The sequence below is a fragment of the Akanthomyces muscarius genome, chromosome 6 (genome assembly GCF_028009165.1).
Source record: "Akanthomyces muscarius strain Ve6 chromosome 6, whole genome shotgun sequence".
Taxonomy (NCBI): domain Eukaryota; kingdom Fungi; phylum Ascomycota; class Sordariomycetes; order Hypocreales; family Cordycipitaceae; genus Akanthomyces; species Akanthomyces muscarius.
This window is the reverse complement of record NC_079246.1, coordinates 2,404,869-2,426,335: the sequence shown is the minus strand read 5'-3', so window position 1 is coordinate 2,426,335 and position 21,467 is coordinate 2,404,869. Positions and strand designations below refer to the sequence as shown.

The following is a 21,467-nucleotide window of genomic DNA, read 5'->3' as shown; positions in this document are numbered from 1 at the left end:
CAAGCGGCGTGTTTTTATGTTACCCCGTGATGGCACCCAAATCGCCTGTCAACAGGCTCTAGTACATAGGAGCGGCTTTGTCTTCTCTTGGCGGCGAATAACCAAGTGCACTGGAGCTCGATAAGATACTGGATAGAAATAGCCTCCTGAATTGAGAATGGGGACCTCAAATGAATATCATCATTGTCGGACATCAGCTACACATCATGGGGAGTGTAAATAACGCACTCACTGCAGGCGCCTGAGGCCCGTACCATAAGCAAGCCATACGGGCCTCATGTAGTAGTGCTACACCATCAATCTCCTACACGACAGGGGGAACAGGAAGACGGATTGTCGGCAAGCAGGGTGCCGTGAAGAAGCCCACGTGGACAGTCGGGAACAATTACCTTTGTTATTCGTATTTGTAAATTCTCTGTTTTTATTTGACGATGATGACGAATTTGTATCTCGTAGGCAGTGAAACATTGTTGGCAACGGGGTTGTCGCCGCGTGTGGCTCTTCTCGGCATGGCTCCTCATGTTCAATGGTCAACCCGCTATCGTCACCCAGCCGATTCCGACAAGGCTACCCCGCATCACAAACAAGTAGAATAGGTCTCGAATGAGTCGGAATCTCCTTCTATCTAATGTAGACGTCGAGGAAGGCTGTAGAGCCTCGCACTGTGTCCGGATGCATATAAAAGCATCCCGCCCAGACATACTCCTTGGTCATTGACAACTCTCCAGAAAAGCAATCTCTTAAACTTGTCGTAAAAGATATATCCTCGAACAAACATCAAGATGAAATTTTCATTCGCAATCGTTCTCGCCGCCGTTGGCCTTGCCATGGCTTTGCCCGCTGACCATGCTGACCGTGCTCTCAATGTAAGTTGATAGAAAAATGCTGCGTAAAGAAAAAAGCGTCTAGGCCGGAGATTTGCAGCTAAATTTGCGCAGGATGTCGACGAGAAGCGCAAGATGTCCGAGTACTACGACTAGAATAGACCTTGGCAGTGTAGCAACCGCTTGCAAGACTGGGAGATCATCCAAGTCACGATGCCGGGAGCAGCTAGGTCAACACCGAGCTTATCAATCATAGACCTATATCTATAGACAAACTATAAACTCTGTTGATCGTGAACTGGTACTTTGAGAATTTTACTACTTAGGAACATCCTCGAGTTTTGGCGCTGTTGTGTGCGGCGGGCTAATTGACCTCTCCTCGAACGCGCTGCAACACTTGTAAATTACACTAGAGGGGTGTGCTTTTCAGACCGACCATGGACTTTGAATTCGAGCTCGGAACCAGCTGTTCAGTGATTATGTAAACTCACTTGCGATTCTAAAGGCTATTGTCCAGCCTCGACTGTATCCCCACAGCAGCGTCACCCTCTCTCATCAACACGTACACTGCATCCCGCGACCTAAGTTCCTTTATCCCGCAGTGCAAATTATTCAATCGCCCCGGATTGCATGAGATTCATTCAATTCTACCAAGGAAACTCTCGTAATGGGCAAGTCGAGCGACGACAAAGAACATGGCATTTCGCTTCTGCGCAACACCGCGGACGAGACCTGGAGCAGCGACGACACCGAGGTTCCTAGCTCTGTACCGCTGCACACACATCCGAAACACTCCCGATACCTCCTCCTCACCAATGCAACACTGTTATTTGGCAACATTCTCGTCTTTTTCTTCTTTGTGGTCAGATCCACATGCTCAGAGCAAACTTGCACACAGTTGCTCTCGTCTTTCTGTAAGCTCTCGTCGCACAACCGTTTTCTCACATTCCCGCTGACAAAATGTATGTCAGCACCGGCTTTGCCGCATATCAGCTATGAAATTGTTACATTTCAAGGATTCACAGCCAAGTCTCCTTACAAAGGATACCCTACCGACGAGATCGACTCTAGGTGGGAAGACCTAGATCTCGGTAAGATATCAATCTTCCGCGAGCGCTGAGAGCCATGATACGCAAAGATTCGGGTTTGTTGCTAACGCGTCAATGGTACAATAGCTGGCTATGTCTCGGTCTCTAAAATGGATTTGGTCGAGACGCTGGGAAAAAACGAAACATATGCTGCGCTAGACGGCACCAACGGACAAGAGTTCCTTGGCAGCATGGAGGTCTTCCATCAGGTGTGCCTCGTAATCAGCAATATGCTATATCCATGAGAGCCAGTGCGCTAACCGCAAATGTCTTCGCACAGTTGCACTGCCTGAATCTCATTCGCAAGTTCACCTACGAGGACTACTACCGCAAGCGAGATCCTATGCCATTCGCTTTCCGTGACTCACCCGCCACGCTCCGCAAGCACGTCGGTAAGCTACCCACCTATCCCTATTACCTGTTCGCTGCACGCATGAGCTGAAGACTAGTTTCCAAATTAGACCATTGCATAGACTACCTTCGCGAGGCCATCATGTGCGCTGGCGACGTCGGCGTGTACATGTCCTTTTGGGTCGAGAATCGAGACATTCCCTGGCCGGATTTTGAGGTCGAGCACAAGTGCCGCAGCTGGGATTCGATTGTCGCGTACGCCAATGAAACGGCGCATGGCATCCGAGTGCCGGCCAAGCCCAGCGACGCAGTTGTGTATAAGCATCCGAATCACCCCCATCTTAGGTAGACAAGAGAGAGCTCTACGTGGGGGGCGGTTTCATATTGTCTCGACAGAGAGCTGTCAAAGATAGCCGCTTGAACAAGAGAACAGTTTGGATTTATTTAAATAATTTTCACGTCGTGGTGCAACTTACACCTACCTCAATGTCCTCAGCCCAAGGGATGGATAACGACGCCGAAGCGCCAAATGTGCCTTTAATTCAACACACCTTGTCTGCGCATGAGGCATGATGATGCATGTACGTTTGATTGCGAGTCCCGCTCATGAGCCAGTGAACGCACTCGCTCGAAATTACGAGAGCCTGATTATGGCAGAGTTGGTCGTGATCGGCTGTCCCAGTGGGAAACGCCTCGCAGCCCCCCAACAACCAACCACCAGTCAGGCTGGCGGACCTGGGCACCCAGAAGAGGAAAAGCGAGGAAAACAATCACAATTTGCCACGGGCCATTCCAGGGCTACGACTGACTCAAAGCCGGACACAGACGACTTGCAGGTTCATCAGTCCCCGAGGCCACCACGCCGCTGTACGAATGGCCTCGCCCGGCCCCTCTGCGTCCGCTGCCGACGACGGCGACCGCCTAAAAAAAGCGCACGATGAACTCAGAATTGTCGACGCGGAGACTCGCAGCCTGCTGCGCGAGCTAAATTGCCTGATGACCGTCAAGACGTTGTTGTTTCCCGCTGAACACAACGGACCCGGCCAAGCTGGATCAACTTATTGGCGCGCGTGGTACCAGCGCAAAGGGTTCGGGGACCAACCACCGCTTGAGTCGGAATGGTGGAAACGCGCGGGCGGTAGAGGTCTCCTCAACTCTGCGGAAAACTTGCAACGTGAGATTGAGCACGTCGAAATCCAGGGGGCGGCATTGGTGGCACATCGGGACGCTGTTTGGCGCGCCGTCAACGCATTGTCACGTCCGTTTTTGAGAAGCCTCAGCATCATGAACTTGCCTGAAGAGACTCTCGTCGGCATCCTCGAACTGGTTGAAGGCTTTGATCCGGATTTGCCTGTTAGCTACGGCATGTCTGGGGGCAGAAGGGACATTCAAAACGTGCGCTTAGTCTGTCGGCGCTTCTGCGAACTGGGCTCCCAGCTGCTGGTCCGCCGCGTGCGCATCAGCCCCAACGAGGCATCCCTTGCGCGCCTGCGCGCGGTCTCTCGCCATCCCACCATTTCTAGGGGCGTTCGAGCCTTCCGAGTTGGCCTTCATTTCGAGACGTCCGCACTCGGCGACCTTGGCACATTCTTCTCTCACCTCCACACAGAAGCTCAAGACGAAACCGACAGTCACGATCAGTTGTGGGATATAACACAAATCCCCGAGGAGACAGAGACACAGATATCAGTAGACGTAGCGGCGGTCTTGTCCAAGATACGCGGGCATGCGTCAGCAGATACGGAAAGCGACGACGACGTCCCTGCCCTAGACAATGAGAATTGCCGTGCGAGCCTAGACCAGGCGCATCGAAAGTATCGAGCTCTCTTGAAAAATCAGGCATCACTGATCGACACTGGAGAGTTCGTCCGACTCTTTGGCTCTGCAGCTGCAAGGCTGACGAGCGTGTGGAAGCTGGACGTTGCAGACCATAATCCTGTTACGGAGAGGCATCGCATGATATCTGGAGCCGGCATGAGGACTCTGATCTGTCGGTCCATGCTCCAAGTAGCCGCAGACACTGATGCGGAACAATACAGACTAGGGTTGTCCAACTTCGAATGCACCATCCAGCTCATCAGGGCGGTCGGAAAAACCGGCACAGTCCTCGACAGTCTCGATATTAACCTACGGACTCTGGGAAGCCCAGGTGGCATGGCAGCAGCCCCAGACGCTTGGCGAGAGCTGTCATCTGCCACGCGGCGGTTGACAGCCTTTTCATTCAAAGCTGGCATGTCGGCGGACGCGCCAGAGGCGGGGGGTCTTCATGATTTTCTCTCTGCTTGCTTGGAGACGGCCAGCCTCCAGAAGCTCAAACTAGACATGGGTTCCCCGAGGCCGCCAGGGGAAAGCGTCGACCTGGGAAAAGTTCTGTGTGCCCGGCCCAGACCTCACCTGATGGACATGACGCTCAGCTGTGTCGCTGTGAATCTTTCAGACTTGAAACAGCTGCCGCAGCCGATGAAGAGCATCCATCTGACACAGGTCCACCTGCTTACTGACACGTGGAAAGCAGCCCTGGATGTGTTCAGGGATAAGACGTGTGCTTTGATGATACTTCGAGAGCCGCGTGGCGCTGAACGCGATACCATGGCGGGGGGGGGGGGACTATCAAAGGATATTTGGTGCCGCAGCTGGCCAGTTCAGCGAGTGCGAGTTTTGGATCTTGGGCCAGGGCACAGACAGCCGCAATCCCCTGCAAGTACATGAGGACGATGAAGATGACGATGACGAGGATGGCGAAGATGACGAGGATGACGAAGATGAGAATGACGATTAGCCCGTGGTGATTTCTAGCAGCGATGCATTTGAAAATCAAGATTGGAAGCGCTCACAAAAAATGATCTACTCCTTCCCCATACAGCATTAGTTCATCAGTTCAGAGCAGAAGAAAATGTTTAAGAATTCTGAAATAGTACGATAACCTAGTTCTTTCCACCTAGAACGCCGTTTAACCTCCATTTCCTGCCTGGGGGCTTCATCTTATTTTTCCCGCGAAAAGTATCATTCTCCGATTGCTGATAAAACGAGATATATATAGAAATGATACAACTGCATTTGCTCTCGCCAATTCCGTCTTTTTCAACTCCTTCCCGCAATCTAATACCCCATCATCAAGCTAGCTTTTTATCGGTTAAATATCAATGTCAATATCCAGATCCAGCGACCCAATCACGTCGTCATCCATCAGCGGTTTATGAATCGTCGGCAGGCCCTTGCTGTCCGCCAGGCTCTTGTCCTGCAACTTGGCCAGATGCGGCAGCGGCCCCGACCCCTTTGTCGCCGTCGGCGCCCCATTGGATGCTGTGGCTGCTGGCGTAAGTATGCCGCTTGCCGCCTTGTCACCATCCGCACCGGCGGGTGACTCGTTCACATCGTGCACAAACTTGGCCTTGGTACGGAGACGCCGCGAGGGCTCTTCCTCGACCATCTGTCCGCGGCTGAGCGACATTTCAATCTCGCGAGCCTTGGCCTGGTCGCGCAGCTGGGCCTTGCGAACAGCCTCCTGGTTCATGCGACGGTTCTCCTTGTTGCGCGCAGCCAGGCGGTCCTGCTCGCTGGAAATGGCGGGACTCTCGTACGACGACGACTTGGTCGGGCCCAGGCTTGTCTTGAAGGCGAGGCGCTGGCTGCCTAGCTTGTCGAGCTCCTCCTGGAATTCCTGCATGCGGTCTTCGTGGCCAGCGACGGTGGCCTCCTCGAGTAGGCGCGCGACGCGCTCACGCTCGGCCGGGTCGAAGCGCTTGCGCAGCTCGTTTCGCCGGGCAAGGCGCGCCTTGATCTCCTCGTTGGTCCAATTGTGGGTGAGCAGGTTGTTAATTTGGTCAACCTTGCTAGTCAAGACAGACTTGAGAGGCGTCTTGACGTTTTCATTGACGCATGTTACTTGGTAGCGGTTCAGCTCGTTCTGCATGGCTTGTTAGACACGTTGACGGCTCGTGCGGAGTACCGTTCATACCTCTGTGAATTTGCCACTTGAGGCGGCGATGAAAGGGAATTCCTTAACCGCCTTTCCATGCGCCGCCTTGACATACTGATCCGTTACAAAAGTCCCATTAGGACCACTCAGGGCATAAGCTCTGCCGGTGGTAAAACCTGCATAGGGTTAGCTTCAAGTTCTTGATGGAAGAAACAGCCACCACACGTACCCTTTATAATAGCCATTCTGTACTGCTCGACACCTGTGTCCGGGTGAGGACCAACGGCGATACGAATGAAACAGCCCGTAATCGAGGGTTCAAAACCTGGCGTGAAGCACACCTGCGCAAACTCGTTGCGTCCCAGACGCACCCTCTCAAAGTCCCTCAACTCCGGCTTGGGCTCGTCCTTTTTCTCTTCCTTCTTTTCAGGGGTGCGCGAACGGCGTCTATAGTCGTCCTCGCTCTCCTCGCCATCCGAGTCCCGTTGGGGAGAGTACGCGTCGCGGCGTCGCTCGTGGTCCTCCCTGCGCTTCTGCCTGTCGGCTCTGGCGCGGCGCAGCGCATCCATGGCCGTGCCACCACTGCTCCGCGACGACTTGCCGCGGCGGTCATCGTCGCCGTCGTCGAGATCGGCGCTGTCGGCGCTGCGCTTCTTCTTGGCCTTGCGCTCATCGTTTTGTGTATCCGTAACCATCTGGCGCAACAGGCGGTTCTGCCGCAGTCTCTCTATCTCGTTGGCGCGGTCCGCGAGGATCTGTTCTCGTTCCAGTTCAGGCATCGCCAGAATCTCGTGCTTTTCCGACTCGCTTCGAAACTTGCCGTCGACGGGGTACTTTTCCTCATCATTGCCGCCGCCGCGGCCTTTTGAAGTCTCGTCGTCCGAGTCTGATTCGTCCATGGGGGCTGAGTTTAGAGAGTCGGGAGAACCTGCCCCTGAGTAGCTGTTCCGAGCAGGTTAGCATGCGTCGTTCATCATCTCGTCCATCCGTCATCACCTTGAACAGGATAATATGGATCTCGTGCCACGGGAGATGAGCACTCACGCTTCGCCTTCCTCCTCTGAGTCGCCATCATCTGCGCGCCTCGACTTTGTCGCTTTGGAGCCTCTCTTTGCTGGCGGCGACGGGGAGCGTCTGCGGTCGACGGATCCCTCCGAATCGGAGCCGCCGCCAGCGAGATCAAAGAGATCAGCTTCGAAATCAGCCATTGTGTATTGGTCGCGCAGTCGACTATTCCCTGCGATGCAGAATCGGCTTCGGTGAGGGCAAAAGGAGGTTTTCAACGGTGAAAGGCCGGCGTTGGATGCGCGTTGTCCTGCTGCCAACTCTGTTCGGTTGGTATTAGAGATGCAGGGCAGAATTACAGTAAAAGAAAAAAGGCTGCTAAGGAGAGGATTGAAGGAGATGGAAGCAAATGAAAAAGGAATGAAAAGGGTGAGAGGTTTTCAGGGCCAGGGGCGAGGAGAGAGCACCTGGCTTTTAGGTGGTTGAATGGGCAGCTCAGCAGCAGTGCAGCGCAGTGGACATTGACTTTCGCGCCGCGACGCAACGTCGTGCAGCCACTGGTGGCGACGCGGCTTTGTGCCACAGCAGCGGAATGCGGCAGAAGTCTTTCTCCGGCTCACAGCGAAGCAAGCCACTGTAAAGCGCGAGTATCCACTGTAAAGTGCCAGCCCCGGTGCCCGCTACGAGCTACCGTGAATAGTGGCACTTCAGGCCATTCCATGACTTCATCCTCTTGTCCTCAAAACCCAACATTAATTACCAATCAGCACGCCCAACCACCAAATACGTCCGCCGTCCAGCGTATAGCCTGGCAACGCCTAATCATCGAATATGTCCGCCGTCCAACGCATAGCCCGGCCCGCGCGCCGTCTACGCATCTGTCCATCCACCCTGCGATCCTTCACCACCGGTCCCACCCGCCTCGCCAACACCACCACCACCACCACAACTTCCACCTCCGAGCCTCCTTCGCCACCTCGTCCTCGCAAGCCCCTCACCGCCGAGCAGCGCGCCTTCCTCTCCTCGGCTCTGCGCGTCAACCAGGCCGGCGAGCTCGCCGCCACGCTCATCTACACGGCGCAGACGCCGCCCCTCGTGCGCGCGCACCCGCACCTCCGCCCGCTCATGAAGCACATGTACGACCAGGAAGCCGCGCACCTCGCCACCTTCAACGCGCTCCTCCATAAACACCGCGTGCGCCCGACGGCGCTGTACCCGGTGTGGTCGGCGCTCGCGAGCGGACTCGGGTGGTCCACGGCCGTGCTCGGCCGCGAGGCCGCCATGGCGTGCACCGAGGCCGTCGAGACCGAGATCGGGGGCCACTACAACGAGCAGATCCGCAGCCTTCTCGAGATGGTAACGGCGTGGGAGGCCGAGGGCTACGAGGTCGGCCCCGAGATCGCGGAGCTGATTGGCACGCTGAGGCGGATCCGCGACGAGGAGCTCGAGCACCTAGACCATGCCGTCGAGCATGATGCGAAAAAGGCGGATCCGCACTGGCTGCTCACGGGTGTCATTCGCGCGGGCTGTCGCGGTGCCATCTGGGTCAGCGAAAGGGTCTGAGACGTTGAAACAAAAAAAAGTCATGAACGAGAGCCGGTTGCAGCAGAAGAGCGTCCGAGGGAGTCGATGTAACATAATTTTATTTTGTCTAAAAGCAGTGTACGCTATAGAATTGTACTGCCACCGTGTATTAAGTACTTTTTTTTACCTCTATAAGAATTATAATGCCGCTTAATGGTCAACAAAGGAAATGAAGAAAGTTTCCAAGGTGTAATTCAGCCAAAAGCCGACAGACGCCATGCAATGCTAAGAAGCAAAAGAAAACCAGGAAGCCAATACAGTTTATGGGTGCAAAAGGAATAGCGAGTGTTTGTTTGTGTGCATGCTATCAGCCGCAGACGTTGGCCGGCGTCATTAGTTGCTAGCATCGGTTAGTCGTCGTCACAACAAATGTTACAGTCATCGACTTACTAAATCGCCAGCGGTGCAACGCCATCCACCTGGTAGCCCCAGTTGCCGTTGTGTTCTTCGGTAATGAGCCAGTCATAGGGAAATTCAACAAGGTTGCCCTGAATCATCTTCAAAAGGCCCTCGGCCTCGGCGCGAGACGGCATGTCGTCGGCGCTGGACCAGCGACGGCTACCCTTAGTAGCCGCGCGACGTCGCTTCTTTACGGAGCCAAATTGTGCCTGGGCCGCTGTTGCGGTAGTATCCTTGGTCGACGGCTTCTCGAGGTTGGCAAATGTTGTCGTCTTACGTTCAAGCGGTTCAGTGTTTGTCGTTTGCTTCTCGGCCTCGGCACCCATCTCCTGCTCTTCGCCTGCCACGATTGCGGCCTTCTCGTCACCAACATCGCCTTGCTTCTCGCGTGTAACGTTGGGATCGGTCTGCTGATCGTTGATGTTGGCAGCAAGCTTCTCTGAGTCCTCTCCGTTGATATTCGCCAGCGCCTCCAGGTCAGGTACAGAGATGCCAATAGCACCGCTGCTTGCGGTGTGTTTCGCATTGCCACCCGCCTCGCTCGTAGCGTCTTGTTCCTCCGAGGTGGGGCGGACTTCCATGCTCTCTTGGAATTTCTTGCCGTAGGCCACAAAGTCGCGATACTCGGCCCATGTCTTGACCTCGGAATCCGGCATGCATTTGAAAACCTTGCGGTATAGCTTGGTGTTGTTGCTGGCGACCCTGTTCCAAATGTCGTCGATGAACTCGGGCACAATCGGATCCGTCATGCAGTCCTTCGTGATGGTTGCCCTCTTAATGTCGCCAGCCAAATGACGGACGGCACCGAACTCGTCTCCACGGATGTCGGCGTCACTAGTTTCAGGCAGTGTAGGAAGCTGGGCTGGCCGAAGCTGGTCCAATTCACCAGCACGCTCGTCAAATGGCGGCAGAGGTGGAAGCTTCTTGTTTTCGACATGTTCCTGTGGTCTGCTCTCAGGTCCCTGCGGGTCCCTGTGCTGAGGGTCTGCCAGTGTGCCTTTGCCCATGGCATCGGCACTGCTGACCAAGAATTCGCGACCATCTACAATAACAGAGTCTCTTCCTCCATCGAGGCCAGATTTCTCAGCAGCCTTCCACTGGTCAGCACCATGGCCAGAAACATCCTTGGTATGGCGCTCAGCATGGAAGTCGTTATTCTTTTCTGTCTGTTTGCCCTTGCCTTTCGGGTTGTCCTCGTTCTCAAATGATGATGAGTCACGGTCCACAGCCCTGGCCATTTTTATGTCAAGGTCGTTGTTGAAGCTTCGCAGATGAGGCATCCCTGGATGCGCTGAGTTACTGGATTCGCCTTCACGGGCGTCATTCAGTGATGAAGGCTTCTCGTCATAGATGTTGTCCATTTGTTCCTCAAATATTTCGCCATTAACGTCATTTTGTCGTTCTTCTTCGAGGATGGCATCAGTGTCTAGACCGAGGTGCTCCCGCATCAATCGCATGCGCAATGTGTGCGCGAATCTGCCAACTTGATACGGCTTTCCACCCATGGTAGACCATATCATGTCAGTATCGCGAACGATTGCCGCAACCTCTGAGTCACGATGGCCAACCATGGAACGTTCGTTGATATTGGCTGAACCAATCAGAGCTACACGGTCATCCACGATGATTGTCTTGGCATGGATATATAGCTGCTCGGTAACCAAAGCATCTGTGCTCAGGGTTCCCCACTGGCGGAGAGAAAAGAAGTCGATGTATTCCTGGGGGTCGATTCCGGCAGCACGTAGGCGACCAAAAATGGAATTTTCGCCCCTGCAAATACTCTGGAACTGGCACATGATGATAAGTCGTACGCTGGTACCTTCTTGCTCATCGACAGTGTTTTGGAAGCCCGGCATCAGCGGGATGAGAATGATACAACGCCAACTTTCCCCGTTTTCATGTGCTCGAACAATTCTGTGCACGATTGCGTCACCGATTCTGTTGACGATGCGGGTGTTGTATGCCTCGGTGCTGGAGATGAAGAATTGGTTCTCAATGTAGACAAGATGTTCCGAATCCTCAATCATCTTAACGTATGCAGTTTGGATGCTGTGTTCCGTCTCTTCCAACCCCAGGGACCATGTACTGGCTGATCTCAGCATTTGAACCTCGCAGGAGCCGGTCAAGCCGAGCGCCTGGAGCTCTTCAAATTTGGCGTCGGGAGGCGGCAGCAAGAATGGCAAGGGCCTGGTTGATTTGCGGCCGCGGCGCAGATAGTTCCATCTCTGGACGAAATGGCGGGTCAAATCGCGAGCAGGCTGACCGACAACCTGCATGCCAATATCGTGCCATGGCATCCTTGGGACTTTGGAGCGGTCGTACATTTCCTCGTATGGTTCCGAGAGACGGAAGAAATCCTGCACACGTGGGTTGGAATAGTCCTTGCCCGGGAACAGCTGGCAGTGCTCCGCATCCTTTGGTGCATCAGACTGTTCAAAACCAGTCGGCTTGTCGTCGACAATGGGATGCTGCGGACAGTCCCATCTGCCAAAGCACAGGTCCACACCGCCCGTGAAAGCAACATCATGGTCGACAATACAAATCTTCTCGTGATGGGCAAAGAAGAACTGGTTTTTCTTGAACTGGTTGGGCGATCGTTGAACAAAAATGTTGGGGTGCAGATTCAGCAACGAGAACTTTGTGTACTCGGAATCAATGGGGATTGCTGCCTCGACGTTTCTGTAGATGATGACAAAGATTTTCACTCCTTCGCGGGCCTTCTTTTGTAAGAGACGGTCGAGGCGCCACTTTTGGCTGATCGCCGCCGGCCGTCTCATGTACAGTTCAGGGCTTAGCCACCAGTCATGAATATAGATGACATCCTTGGCCATGTTGATGGCGCGAGAAACATTCCACATGTAGTCGCGGCCGTCAACTAGCCACTGTGCGAACACGCCATGTCGAACAGGAGCGAAACTGTCGAACCGCTTTTTCTTAGACCAGACAGTTTCTCGCAGCATTTCACTAATGGATTCTTGAAACTGCTTCAGGACCATGTGGTTGCGAGAAAACAGGCGTACCTTGCGCTCGGAGGTTCGCAGCTTCAGGGTGTGATGCTTTGAAGACGACGGTTCCGCTGTTAGGTCAATCTCGCTCTTCTTCTGAGTGGCAATCTGCTTGACGGCATTTCTCTTCGAGGCGATGGTGAATTTAGAATCGACAAGGTACACATCGTAGATGTTCATATTCTCGGGAGATTCGACGCAAACAATGTAACTCGAGCGGACGAGGAACCATTTGCGGCTGTGGCGAGCAATCACCTTGGCAGGTGTCAGCACACGACGAAAGTCGAGCCCTTTGGCAGATTGAATGTGGAGAAAGCACTCCTTGCCATGATAGCTGCCTTCAGCGGCGAGACGGACACCAAGCGCAGAGAGTTCGAGAAATCGACAAAGACGGTTACTATCGGCCCTGAACATGAGCCAGCGAATCATCTCGGAGAGATATTGCTCCAAGGTTCGTCGCTGCCTCTCAACAAAGGCCTGACGCCTGACTTCGGCGCTCTCATCGCTGGGGCCTTCACCATTGTCGGTAAACCCGGTCGAGCGGCGTCTCATGCCGAGCATGTTGACACGAGACCTTTTGCGACGTGGGTGTCGATTGCCGCCACCTTCACTGCCGGTAGCTTCGACATCGTCACCAGCTCCAGGCTCGCCTCCTTCCTGCATTGTCTGCTCCCCGCCACTAGCTGCCTGCTCCTCATCATCGCTAATATCTCCCTGCTTCTTGCGGACACTTCGCAGGTAAGGAAAAGCGGACCAGGGGAACTTGGGCTGCTTGGGGCGACCGGCCACATGGCCCTGGCCCGGCAAGTACATGTCGTTGTTCAAGGCGAACTTGTAGCGGAGGTTGAGATTATAGCAGTCTCTGACATTGCGAATGACGGTCCAGACCATTCTGCTGGGTCCGCTGCCGTACTCCAGCTCAATGGTAAAATTCCAATGCCGCTCCTTGTCGTCGTCCGGCACTGGGGCGCTGTGTGTGATTCTCAGCTTCAGCTGCTCCAACAGAACTGGGATCCTCTTATTCCCATGTTCGTCTCGCTGAATCATACTGGCAAACATGAGCACAGCTGGGGCACCAGCTCTCAACTCGGCCATCAACTCGGCGGATTTGTAGTAGTCGAAGCGATCCTCCTTCTTTTGACGTAAAAGTTTCAGAGTACTTTTGACTTGTTTCCACTTTTGGGCACCAAAGTTGGAGGCGCGTTCCGAGTTGAAGAATGGCCTGCGCTGAATCATGGCATCGCCGTCAGAAACGCCACCGCCCCCAAAAACAGTGATGCGGCGAGTGTGGCCCTGACGACGACCAACAGCAATTGAGCTCTCAAGCGCTTCGATGTCAGTTTCGTGATGCGCCATGCCCGGGTTCATCCATGAATGACCGCGTCTCGTAAATGGACGTCGCTTGGGCTGTTGTGGAGTCTCGCCTTCGGAAAGAACTTGGTTGTGCATTGAGGTGTCTGGCATGCTCGCGCGACGTTTAAGAAATCTGTGGGCAAACGCATCGCCTTCGTTGGGAAAGCGGAAAGGCGACACGGGGCCGGACCCATCACCTTTGACGAAACGGCGCATTCTGCGCTTCTTTTTCTTGACAGGTCCGGCAGGCTGTGCCTCGTCTGCTTCCTCTTCCACATCGGCATCAGCTTCGCCTTCCAGGTCCGCATCGGTTTCTTCCTGCTCCTCGTGTAGTGTGTCGGGAAATCGGCCAGCAAAACGCCCAGTCGTGGGAGAAGCTGCAGCAGCTTGCGTATTCTCCATGTCGAGGGGGGGCGATTTGGAGGACTGGAGAGAGTTGGGCGTAAGGGACTTGAGCTTTGACATGATGGAGCCACCTCTAGACTTGGCACCTTCAGGGTTCTCGGTAGAGTTGTGTCGGGAGTGGGATGGTTGGAAATCTGGAGGGTCAAATCGTGCAAATTGGACGCGGGCACCGGGCGTGCCAGGAGTCGCTGGAGAGGCTTGGCCGCGAGGCGTTCCGGAAGAATCAGCGGTATATGACTCTGTGGCGTTTGGATGGGACAAGCCAGCAGATAAACTCGAGGGATGGCTTGATAGTGCCGTCTCGTGTTCTTGGCCGTTTACATTGTCCACTGCCGCTCCGCCCGGGGTCGTCGGGCTGGAAGCCGAGGGGGCAAGCGCGCCCCCAACAACAGGTGGCGTGTATGGATCATCATGTGTCGGCGATTTCTGCGGTGATCGGGTCAATGGCGACACCGAATCATCGCGGGCCATTTTTGAGCGTCGATGCGCAGCTATCACGCAGGGATGGTTCGACGGGATTGGTTCGGCTCGCGGATCGAAGCGGTATATCGGCAATCAAAACTATTATATCCAGCGTCAACCAAGAGGAGCACAAAACAGCAGCTCAGTAAAGACTGTACGGGCCGTACTTTTGGGCAGATTTAGACCGAGCCTCTTGCAGCGGTAGTGATCGGAAAGCTGCAGCTGGTGCTCGATGCAGCCAGGGACTGCGCAAGGCCACCGCTGGGCAACTACCGGCAGCTGCAGTATGGCGGTATTGGCAGCTAGTCGTCTTGGGACATGTGATGTGTTGAGCAAGGCGCCAGGAAACAGTGTAGTGAAGCCACTGATACACGTGTGCGGAAGCTGCGCGTAGAGTTGAAGTAGCGGGATTGAGCCAAATGACCCTGAAAGCTGGGGTGCGAGTGCGATGGCCAAGGGCATTATCCATCACGCCTACCACCAGACGCCAGACACGCCAGACCAAGGCACCTATCCAAAGGGGGTGTGGCGTCACAGTGGCTCGTGAGTGGTCTTGCGCCAGGCGCTAAGTGGCTTGTTGCACCCACTGGCCCACGGTAGGAGCCGGTGCTGGAGCTAAATTACAAGTTAATTTAACATTGTTTCTTTCAGTCCTGACGTTGATTTTTATTTCCTGAGTATGCTAATTAACTTTTGTTCTTCTCTCCTCGCATCGTGCTACTTCAATATTTGCGCGTGCTGCTGATCTTTGGACTGGGGCTTCAGCAGGTTCCCAGAGCCCAGCATAACCAGCCGCTGCAGTTTGTGGCACTATATGGTCATGGATCAGACGCTGAACATATGCAGAAAACTCTTGAATAGAAAGGACGAAAATGTTGCTCCAATTTTGAGTCCAACATCCTGCCGACCGCCTTGCCGCCAGCTATCCAATCTACCCCCCATCGGGGCCGCACCTGGTCTGGACAAAGCTCGCCTCGCGCCGGATACCCTAGACTGGTTTGCGTATGCCCGCTGTGTTGGGTTTAAGAGCATTAAGAGCGAGAGAAAAAAAGAACGAAAAATTGCAAATCTCGTGACGACCAGCCAATTTATTAGTGCCGCAGTTTGCACCAGGATAGGGCTGCAGCTATTGAGTTTCACTAACAGCTATCGGCTTATATATCTCCGGATGAGTCGCTCGACGAAAGGCTGCATGCAGTAACATACGTAATAGGTAGGCTCGGGCTTGAAAATAGGAACCAACGCTGGTGGCTCGCCAGATTCAGCTCGTAAAGGAACACATATTTTGCGGTTCTTGGTTGAATGCCGCCAGCACCTTGACCACTCTGCGGTGCAGTCAACGGCCGCAAGTATCGGCACAGGGCGCACAGATACGAACGCGATGCTGGGTTGACTTGTATCGTGCCGGCCATTTTCATCATGCCCAAATCGCGACAGCAGTGCTTATGAGTTCGGCGAAGCGCTGGTTTCTGCGCGGCGCTGCATCACCGCTGCCGCCGCGGGATGCGCGCGCGGGGACCCCCATCCATCTAACGATGGGCGGCTCGCGAATACGACAGGCTCTATCGGTATTGTCCCTAACATTACGTTTAAAGTCCACAATCGGTTCTATGAATAATAATTCAAGAGAGATATTTACATCATAATGATTCCGTCCATTCCATGCAGCAAAATGGAGCGTGGTATTAGCCCACACAAAGTCCATTTGAGCCATGCACTTCTTAAGCATCATAATAACTTTAACATGCCTACTATGCGCAACTTGACACACAGCCTTGTAAATAATCTGATCCATCTCTTAATGTCGTCAAGTTCGGCAGGCGCTAGGAATTTGACACCCAACTGCGCCCATCGTATGCAAGCCGCCTTTCCTCGCAACAAAATGCAATGCTTTGCGACCCGCGGGATCAGCTGTGTTTCAGATCAGCGCCATGGGTTAGTCTGACATTTTTTCTACAGAGTAGTGACATCATCCTTTTTGCATGCCTCTGTTGTTGCGCTCACCGTCGCCCCCTTGCGCCGCCAGCTCTGGCGACTCCCACGTGCATCTAAGAAAGGGAGGAAAAAGTCCACGGCGGGAAGCGACTTGAACAATCAGCGACTCTGATCGACTGCGCCTCACGCCGTCCGCTTCTCGCCGTTCAATGGCTGAAATCTCCGCCCCCAACGAATAGCGCAGGAAAACACAGGCCGATACGGCACCAGTGCTGCAGGTTCCTGATCCTAGCTCCGTCGTCATCGCTGCGCAACCTGAAGCGGGAAGCTGGCCTATCCGCAGGAGGTGTCATCGCGCTATCGCGCGATGCCCGGGGGGGGGAGGGTGGTCAGCAAAAATCTCACGGCATAGCGTAAGCATCACTTTTCGGGGGGCTCGCCTGCCCGCGTCATCAGCCATCTCACGCACACGGTAGATCTCATCTTTCATGATCGGGAAAATAATAAAAATAATAATTCAAATGTGGTATTTTGTACATTATACGTATCATATCAGACAAATATTAGACTTGTAGCGCTATATACAGGGGGAAAAATGAGACTCGTGACAGTGGTGGTGGCTTATACCGGGTGCCATGGCGTGTTTTGTTGCTCCGAGTGTGGCTTGTCCACAGAAACGGAATATTCCACCGACTTGACGATGCCTTCTTTGGGAAGGATGTTTTCAGCGCTGCCCGAGGATTGGCTGGATCCGACCACGGTGCTCTTGTGGTTGGGGTGCTTGACGTCGTCCAGGTGGTAGATGTCTCTGCCGGCGCCCGGTCTCGACAGTCGCGAGTTCTTGGACGCTTCGGTCTCGCGGCTGTTGGTCTTGTAGCGTCTGTAGCTGAGATCCTTGGCCTTTTTGATAAAGACGGGGGCGAGGAACGGAAGCGAGGTAACCATGTTCTGCACGGACGTTTTGTTAGCTTGCGCAATATGGGGCACAAGGACGTGGTAGTTCGGATTGGGCTACTTACACCGACGTTGAACTCAATGACACCCCAGAGGACCAGCATGGTCGAGTTGCCGTCTCCAAAGGAAATGCGGTTCAGCTGAATGAGACGCAGGATGGAGCAGATGGTGGTGAAGAGACCGAGCAGGAAGACGCCGACGAGACCGGCCTTCTTGGCGTTGGGGATCTTGAGCGTCAGGAGGACGGGGATCGGCAGCACGGCGACGAGGACGTCCGAGATGATGGTGATGAGGGAGTAGATGAGGGACGTCTGCGACAGGTTGACGCACGTCGGGTGCGGGTCGCTGACCTTGAGGTCCCACGAAAAGTTGACGGGCTTGCAGGCAAAGATGAGGGCAAAGGCGCTGCCCAGGTGCCCGAGCAGCACGGCGACAATGGTGACCCAGATGAGGATGCGATAGTTGCGCTTGCTCGTGGCCTGCAGCAGGCGGAGGTAGCTAATCAGCAGCGCCACCTTGAAGAGGCTGACGCCGAACTGGTATATCGGGCGGCCGGCGAAATTGACCTTTTTGTACGTCGAGGCGTCGCCAAAGTCCTTGGAGCGCAGCTTGATGGGCAGGCCCAGGCCGTACTTTGTCTGGATAATGGTGAGGATCGAGTATATGAAGGCGAGGACGAAGGAGGCGGCGGCGACGTAGTCGTCGGCCATGAGGCCGCGGCCGCGGAAGCTCAGCCACAGGCGGAAGCCGACGACGGCAAAGGAGATGACGGTCAGGACGACGCAAACGGCGACAATGGTCCGCCACTGCGAGATGGCGTCCACCTCGGGGGTGGCATGGGAAACCCAAGTCATGGTTGATGTGCGTGTGGTTTGTTGCGTGTAAGAAGAAACAAAAACGAAAGAAGAGAAAAAGAAGGAGAAGAAGGTGGGCGAGGATATCAGCAAGTAAATATAGAATGATCTGTTGGATAAGGAATAGCGACGGACGATGAGACCAATGTAACTCAAAGCACGCTCATGTCAGATTCCGTGTTCGCTTTTGCAGACCGAAACCTTGCAAGCCTTGCCGCGTCTGGTGCAGTCACGGCGCGAAGCGACACTGAGGGACAACTAAGAGATGCAGGTGTGTGTGAGTGTGTGTATGTCTACTTGAACACATCTAATCAAGAAGGAAAGGGAATGAGGAAGAGATAAAGACGTTGCAGACGGCGTACTTCCCAAAAGGGAAGCCCATCTACCCGTTCTTCTCTCGCAAAGGGCCTTTTTGCAACGAACTAGCAAGGGCTGTTTCTACAAAGGATTACGGGGAGAATGTGTTGAAAAAAAAATCTTTACACTCGGTGCTGGTAGCATCTACATGCCAGTACCGGTACGTAGATGGCGGCCGGCACTTTGGATCCCAACTTCCTAGCCTAGTCTAGGAGCCCCAGGCAGGTGAGCCGAGTTCTCTGCGGAGGACAAGCCAGTTGGCCAGTCAAGTTGCGAGTCTCGTAGCATTGTGGGCAGCGCGAGGGCCAGGCGATTAACCCGTCTTGGTCAAGGCCGGGGCGCAAGAGAGCGGGTTGTCAGCATTTCAGGGTTGTCGTACCAGTAGTGTAAGAGAGAGACAAGACTCCAGCCGCGGGGGGCAAGGGCAAGTATGTTAGTGCGGAAAACTGGTGCCACCCATTTCGCCATGTTTACAGATAGGGACAAGTCTGAGAAGGAAAAAAAAAAAAAAAAAAACTACTCAGTAGTTAGAATAATGTAGCGTCAGCGTCTTTGGGGGCGGCATGGTTGCGCCGTGTCGATTTAGCGGCAGGACAAGAGTATATGTGCCAGGGCGCAGGCGAAGCTATGTAGCTCAATTCTCGACGAGAAGCAAGAGTTGAGACGGAGAAAAAAGAAGAAGAAAAAGAAGGAAGGAAATAGTGCCAGGGTTCGCCTTGTTTTTACCCCTCTCTTTTCAGTCCAGTCTTTATTAGCTGTCGAAATAGATTGGGCAGTTGATTACGCTCGAACTGGCTATCGGCCGAAATTGTCTCAAGCAGGGCCGTCGACCTCTCCCCCCCCCCCCGGTGCCCGTCCCCCCTTGTCGGAGGTTGACGAGGCACCAGCCACAACTGTCACTTGCAACGTTTTAATTAATATAGATGAGAGCAAGGGCCTGTCGCGCATACCATTTTACCATCTTTTTTTTTTTCTCACCACGAAGAAAATCAAACCGGGCTAGACATCCAGAACTTGCGACCGAGGGAGAGAGGAAGGATGGCTGTGAGAAGTAAATAAGACGAGACTACTCGGTAGCTCCGCGCCACCACGTCGTCCCCCACTCGCTTCTCACCACCCAGCGCGACCCAGAAAAAGGTGAGCTAGCCGTGAGCCGTGTTCGCCGCCGCCGCTGCTGCTGCTGCAAGGGAAAAAATCGGGCAGTGGTGGAGGTGTTTTTTTCTTTTACGCTACTAAAGGAGCGACGAGCGAACGAACTGTCGATCACATCTTCAGCAACGAAGCGAGGCCAGCCCCCCCTCCCCGACCGTGGCCCCCTGAAATTGCATCTCTTCATCATCGATGCTGCCTGTCTTGTTCCATCGGTCTTGATTGAGATGTGTCTCGCATTGATTGACGGCATTGATTGTCGCAGTCCCCCGAATTAATTCATGTGGGCTCACTGCCATTCTTCATGCCCAGAAAAAATACTCCGTAATGGACGGAGATCGATCTCTTGGGCGGCGGCGCACGGAAGACGGGGAGCCCTGAGGGAGGGGGTGATGTGCTGTGCTCCAGCGCCGCTCCCGCCCGCCGCGCCCTTGGCGACCACTACCTAGGTACTGGTAGTTAGCGTCAATAAGGGACGAGACCAATTTTTGCTGCTGCACCCGGCGCATCGAAATCAACCGCCTCCAAATGCAAAACAAAAATCAATAGTCCAATACAACGCCAACGACGAGCAAAAATTTCCTCTTCTTCTTTTCCATTCAGCTTCCGTGCTAGGCCCGAGGCTAGCCTCTCAACCCTTGCCTCGGCCGCATCCATGTATAGCCTCGCCAAATGCCCCAAGCTACTCCGTACGACAGACGGGGCCCCCAGGGGTTCAGGTTCAACGGGTGCCAGTTGCCACCCACAGCCTGCCAGGTGGGCAGGACTGGGCCCTTTTTCGAAATCAATGGATGGACTCCTGGATCGAGGTATCGACCTCCGAGGAGGAGCCAGCACCATACTGGTAGCAATAACAGTTGGCAGTTATTAATGTTACGTGATATCGCACCTGGCACGACCCCTGTGGGCGGACCTTTGCCTGCCCTGGGGTGGAAATACCCATAAGTTCTCTATAATAGACCGAGTGGTGGACCGTCCCAATCCCTTTCCCTCGTCCCCCGTGGTCGTCTGTCGTCTTGGCAGGATCCAGGGCAAAGGTTCCTCTTTTTCAATGTGCAGCAACAGCAGCAGTACATACTGACTGGTAGGCTTGCTTGCGCTTGTGCTTGGCTTGCTCTGCTTGGCTCCGATGTTGCTGTCCACAACAACCAGGAACAAGCAAGCCGACCCTGTCAAATCCGTACCAGAGGCAGCCAAGCAGCCTACCTGAAACTTGCCAGCAGCAATTTAGGTAGCATCCGGCCGACAAGGCAGCCCTTGACTGCCATGGACTGCTTTGCTTTTGCTTCAGACCTCTGCCATGGTGATACATTGTGTTATTTAAAAGCGACTGTTCTGCCAGTCTCATCATGACAGCCGCACTGGCCATGGACGGCAGAGTCAGAACCATTGAACCCTCGCGGAAAATGAGTGAGAACTAAAATAAGCATGGCGGCGGCATTGTTAAAACAGGGCGCCCGCATCTTGATGCACGCAAGGCAGCACAACGTGGCAAAGACGCATGGCATGGCACACCACCGGTGACACCACGCACACCACCAACCGGCACTCGAGTCCCACCAAGCCACCCACCGCACCGGGCGACGGCCGCATGGAAATGAGGGCATCCGGGCAAGCACTGGTAGACAGACATCAGGCCAAACCAGTCGACAAGTACTAGTAGTCAACTTATCAGTACTGGTGCTGGTAGAGCTGGTAAAAGCTCGCCAAGGCCGGTCGGCGTCTCCATTCATCCCTCCATCCATCCACCCATCTTGCCATCCCATCCATCATCCCATTGCCACGCCGTGCACGCAGAAGCAAAAGAAAACGCCACTAGGTAC

At 54.3% G+C, this 21,467-nt stretch overlaps 7 protein-coding genes across 7 annotated transcripts; 4 read left to right on the top strand and 3 right to left on the bottom strand.

Annotated features, from left to right (window-relative positions):
- Positions 1-1,491: 1,491 nt before the first annotated feature.
- LMH87_000851 (uncharacterized protein) lies at positions 1,492-2,612 on the top strand (the record flags this gene model as incomplete). Its single annotated transcript, XM_056198827.1, has 5 exons — positions 1,492-1,738; positions 1,796-1,915; positions 2,000-2,121; positions 2,193-2,304; positions 2,374-2,612. 5 exons carry the CDS (start codon positions 1,492-1,494, stop codon positions 2,610-2,612), a joined length of 840 nt encoding a protein of 279 aa, XP_056055738.1.
- Positions 2,613-3,136: 524 nt separating this feature from the next.
- LMH87_000850 (uncharacterized protein) lies at positions 3,137-4,972 on the top strand (the record flags this gene model as incomplete). Its single annotated transcript, XM_056198826.1, has 1 exon — positions 3,137-4,972. The coding sequence occupies one exon, from the start codon at positions 3,137-3,139 to the stop codon at positions 4,970-4,972; it is 1,836 nt and encodes a 611-aa protein (XP_056055737.1).
- A 424-nt stretch (positions 4,973-5,396) lies between these two features.
- Positions 5,397-7,390, bottom strand: LMH87_000849 (uncharacterized protein; the record flags this gene model as incomplete). Its single annotated transcript, XM_056198825.1, has 4 exons — positions 5,397-6,170; positions 6,222-6,358; positions 6,412-7,124; positions 7,227-7,390. 4 exons carry the CDS (start codon positions 7,388-7,390, stop codon positions 5,397-5,399), a joined length of 1,788 nt encoding a protein of 595 aa, XP_056055736.1.
- Positions 7,391-8,018: 628 nt separating this feature from the next.
- Positions 8,019-8,750, top strand: LMH87_000848 (uncharacterized protein; the record flags this gene model as incomplete). The annotated part of the gene is made up of 1 exon (XM_056198824.1): positions 8,019-8,750. The coding sequence occupies one exon, from the start codon at positions 8,019-8,021 to the stop codon at positions 8,748-8,750; it is 732 nt and encodes a 243-aa protein (XP_056055735.1).
- A 354-nt stretch (positions 8,751-9,104) lies between these two features.
- On the bottom strand, positions 9,105-14,857 carry LMH87_000847 (uncharacterized protein; the record flags this gene model as incomplete). Its single annotated transcript, XM_056198823.1, has 4 exons — positions 9,105-9,111; positions 9,162-14,359; positions 14,448-14,494; positions 14,563-14,857. The coding sequence occupies 4 exons, from the start codon at positions 14,855-14,857 to the stop codon at positions 9,105-9,107; spliced, it is 5,547 nt and encodes a 1,848-aa protein (XP_056055734.1).
- Positions 14,858-16,250: 1,393 nt separating this feature from the next.
- On the top strand, positions 16,251-16,822 carry LMH87_000846 (uncharacterized protein; the record flags this gene model as incomplete). The annotated part of the gene is made up of 3 exons (XM_056198821.1): positions 16,251-16,330; positions 16,609-16,743; positions 16,807-16,822. 3 exons carry the CDS (start codon positions 16,251-16,253, stop codon positions 16,820-16,822), a joined length of 231 nt encoding a protein of 76 aa, XP_056055733.1.
- A 129-nt stretch (positions 16,823-16,951) lies between these two features.
- LMH87_000845 (uncharacterized protein) lies at positions 16,952-18,138 on the bottom strand (the record flags this gene model as incomplete). The annotated part of the gene is made up of 2 exons (XM_056198820.1): positions 16,952-17,278; positions 17,350-18,138. 2 exons carry the CDS (start codon positions 18,136-18,138, stop codon positions 16,952-16,954), a joined length of 1,116 nt encoding a protein of 371 aa, XP_056055732.1.
- Between the last annotated feature and the right edge of the window lie 3,329 nt (positions 18,139-21,467).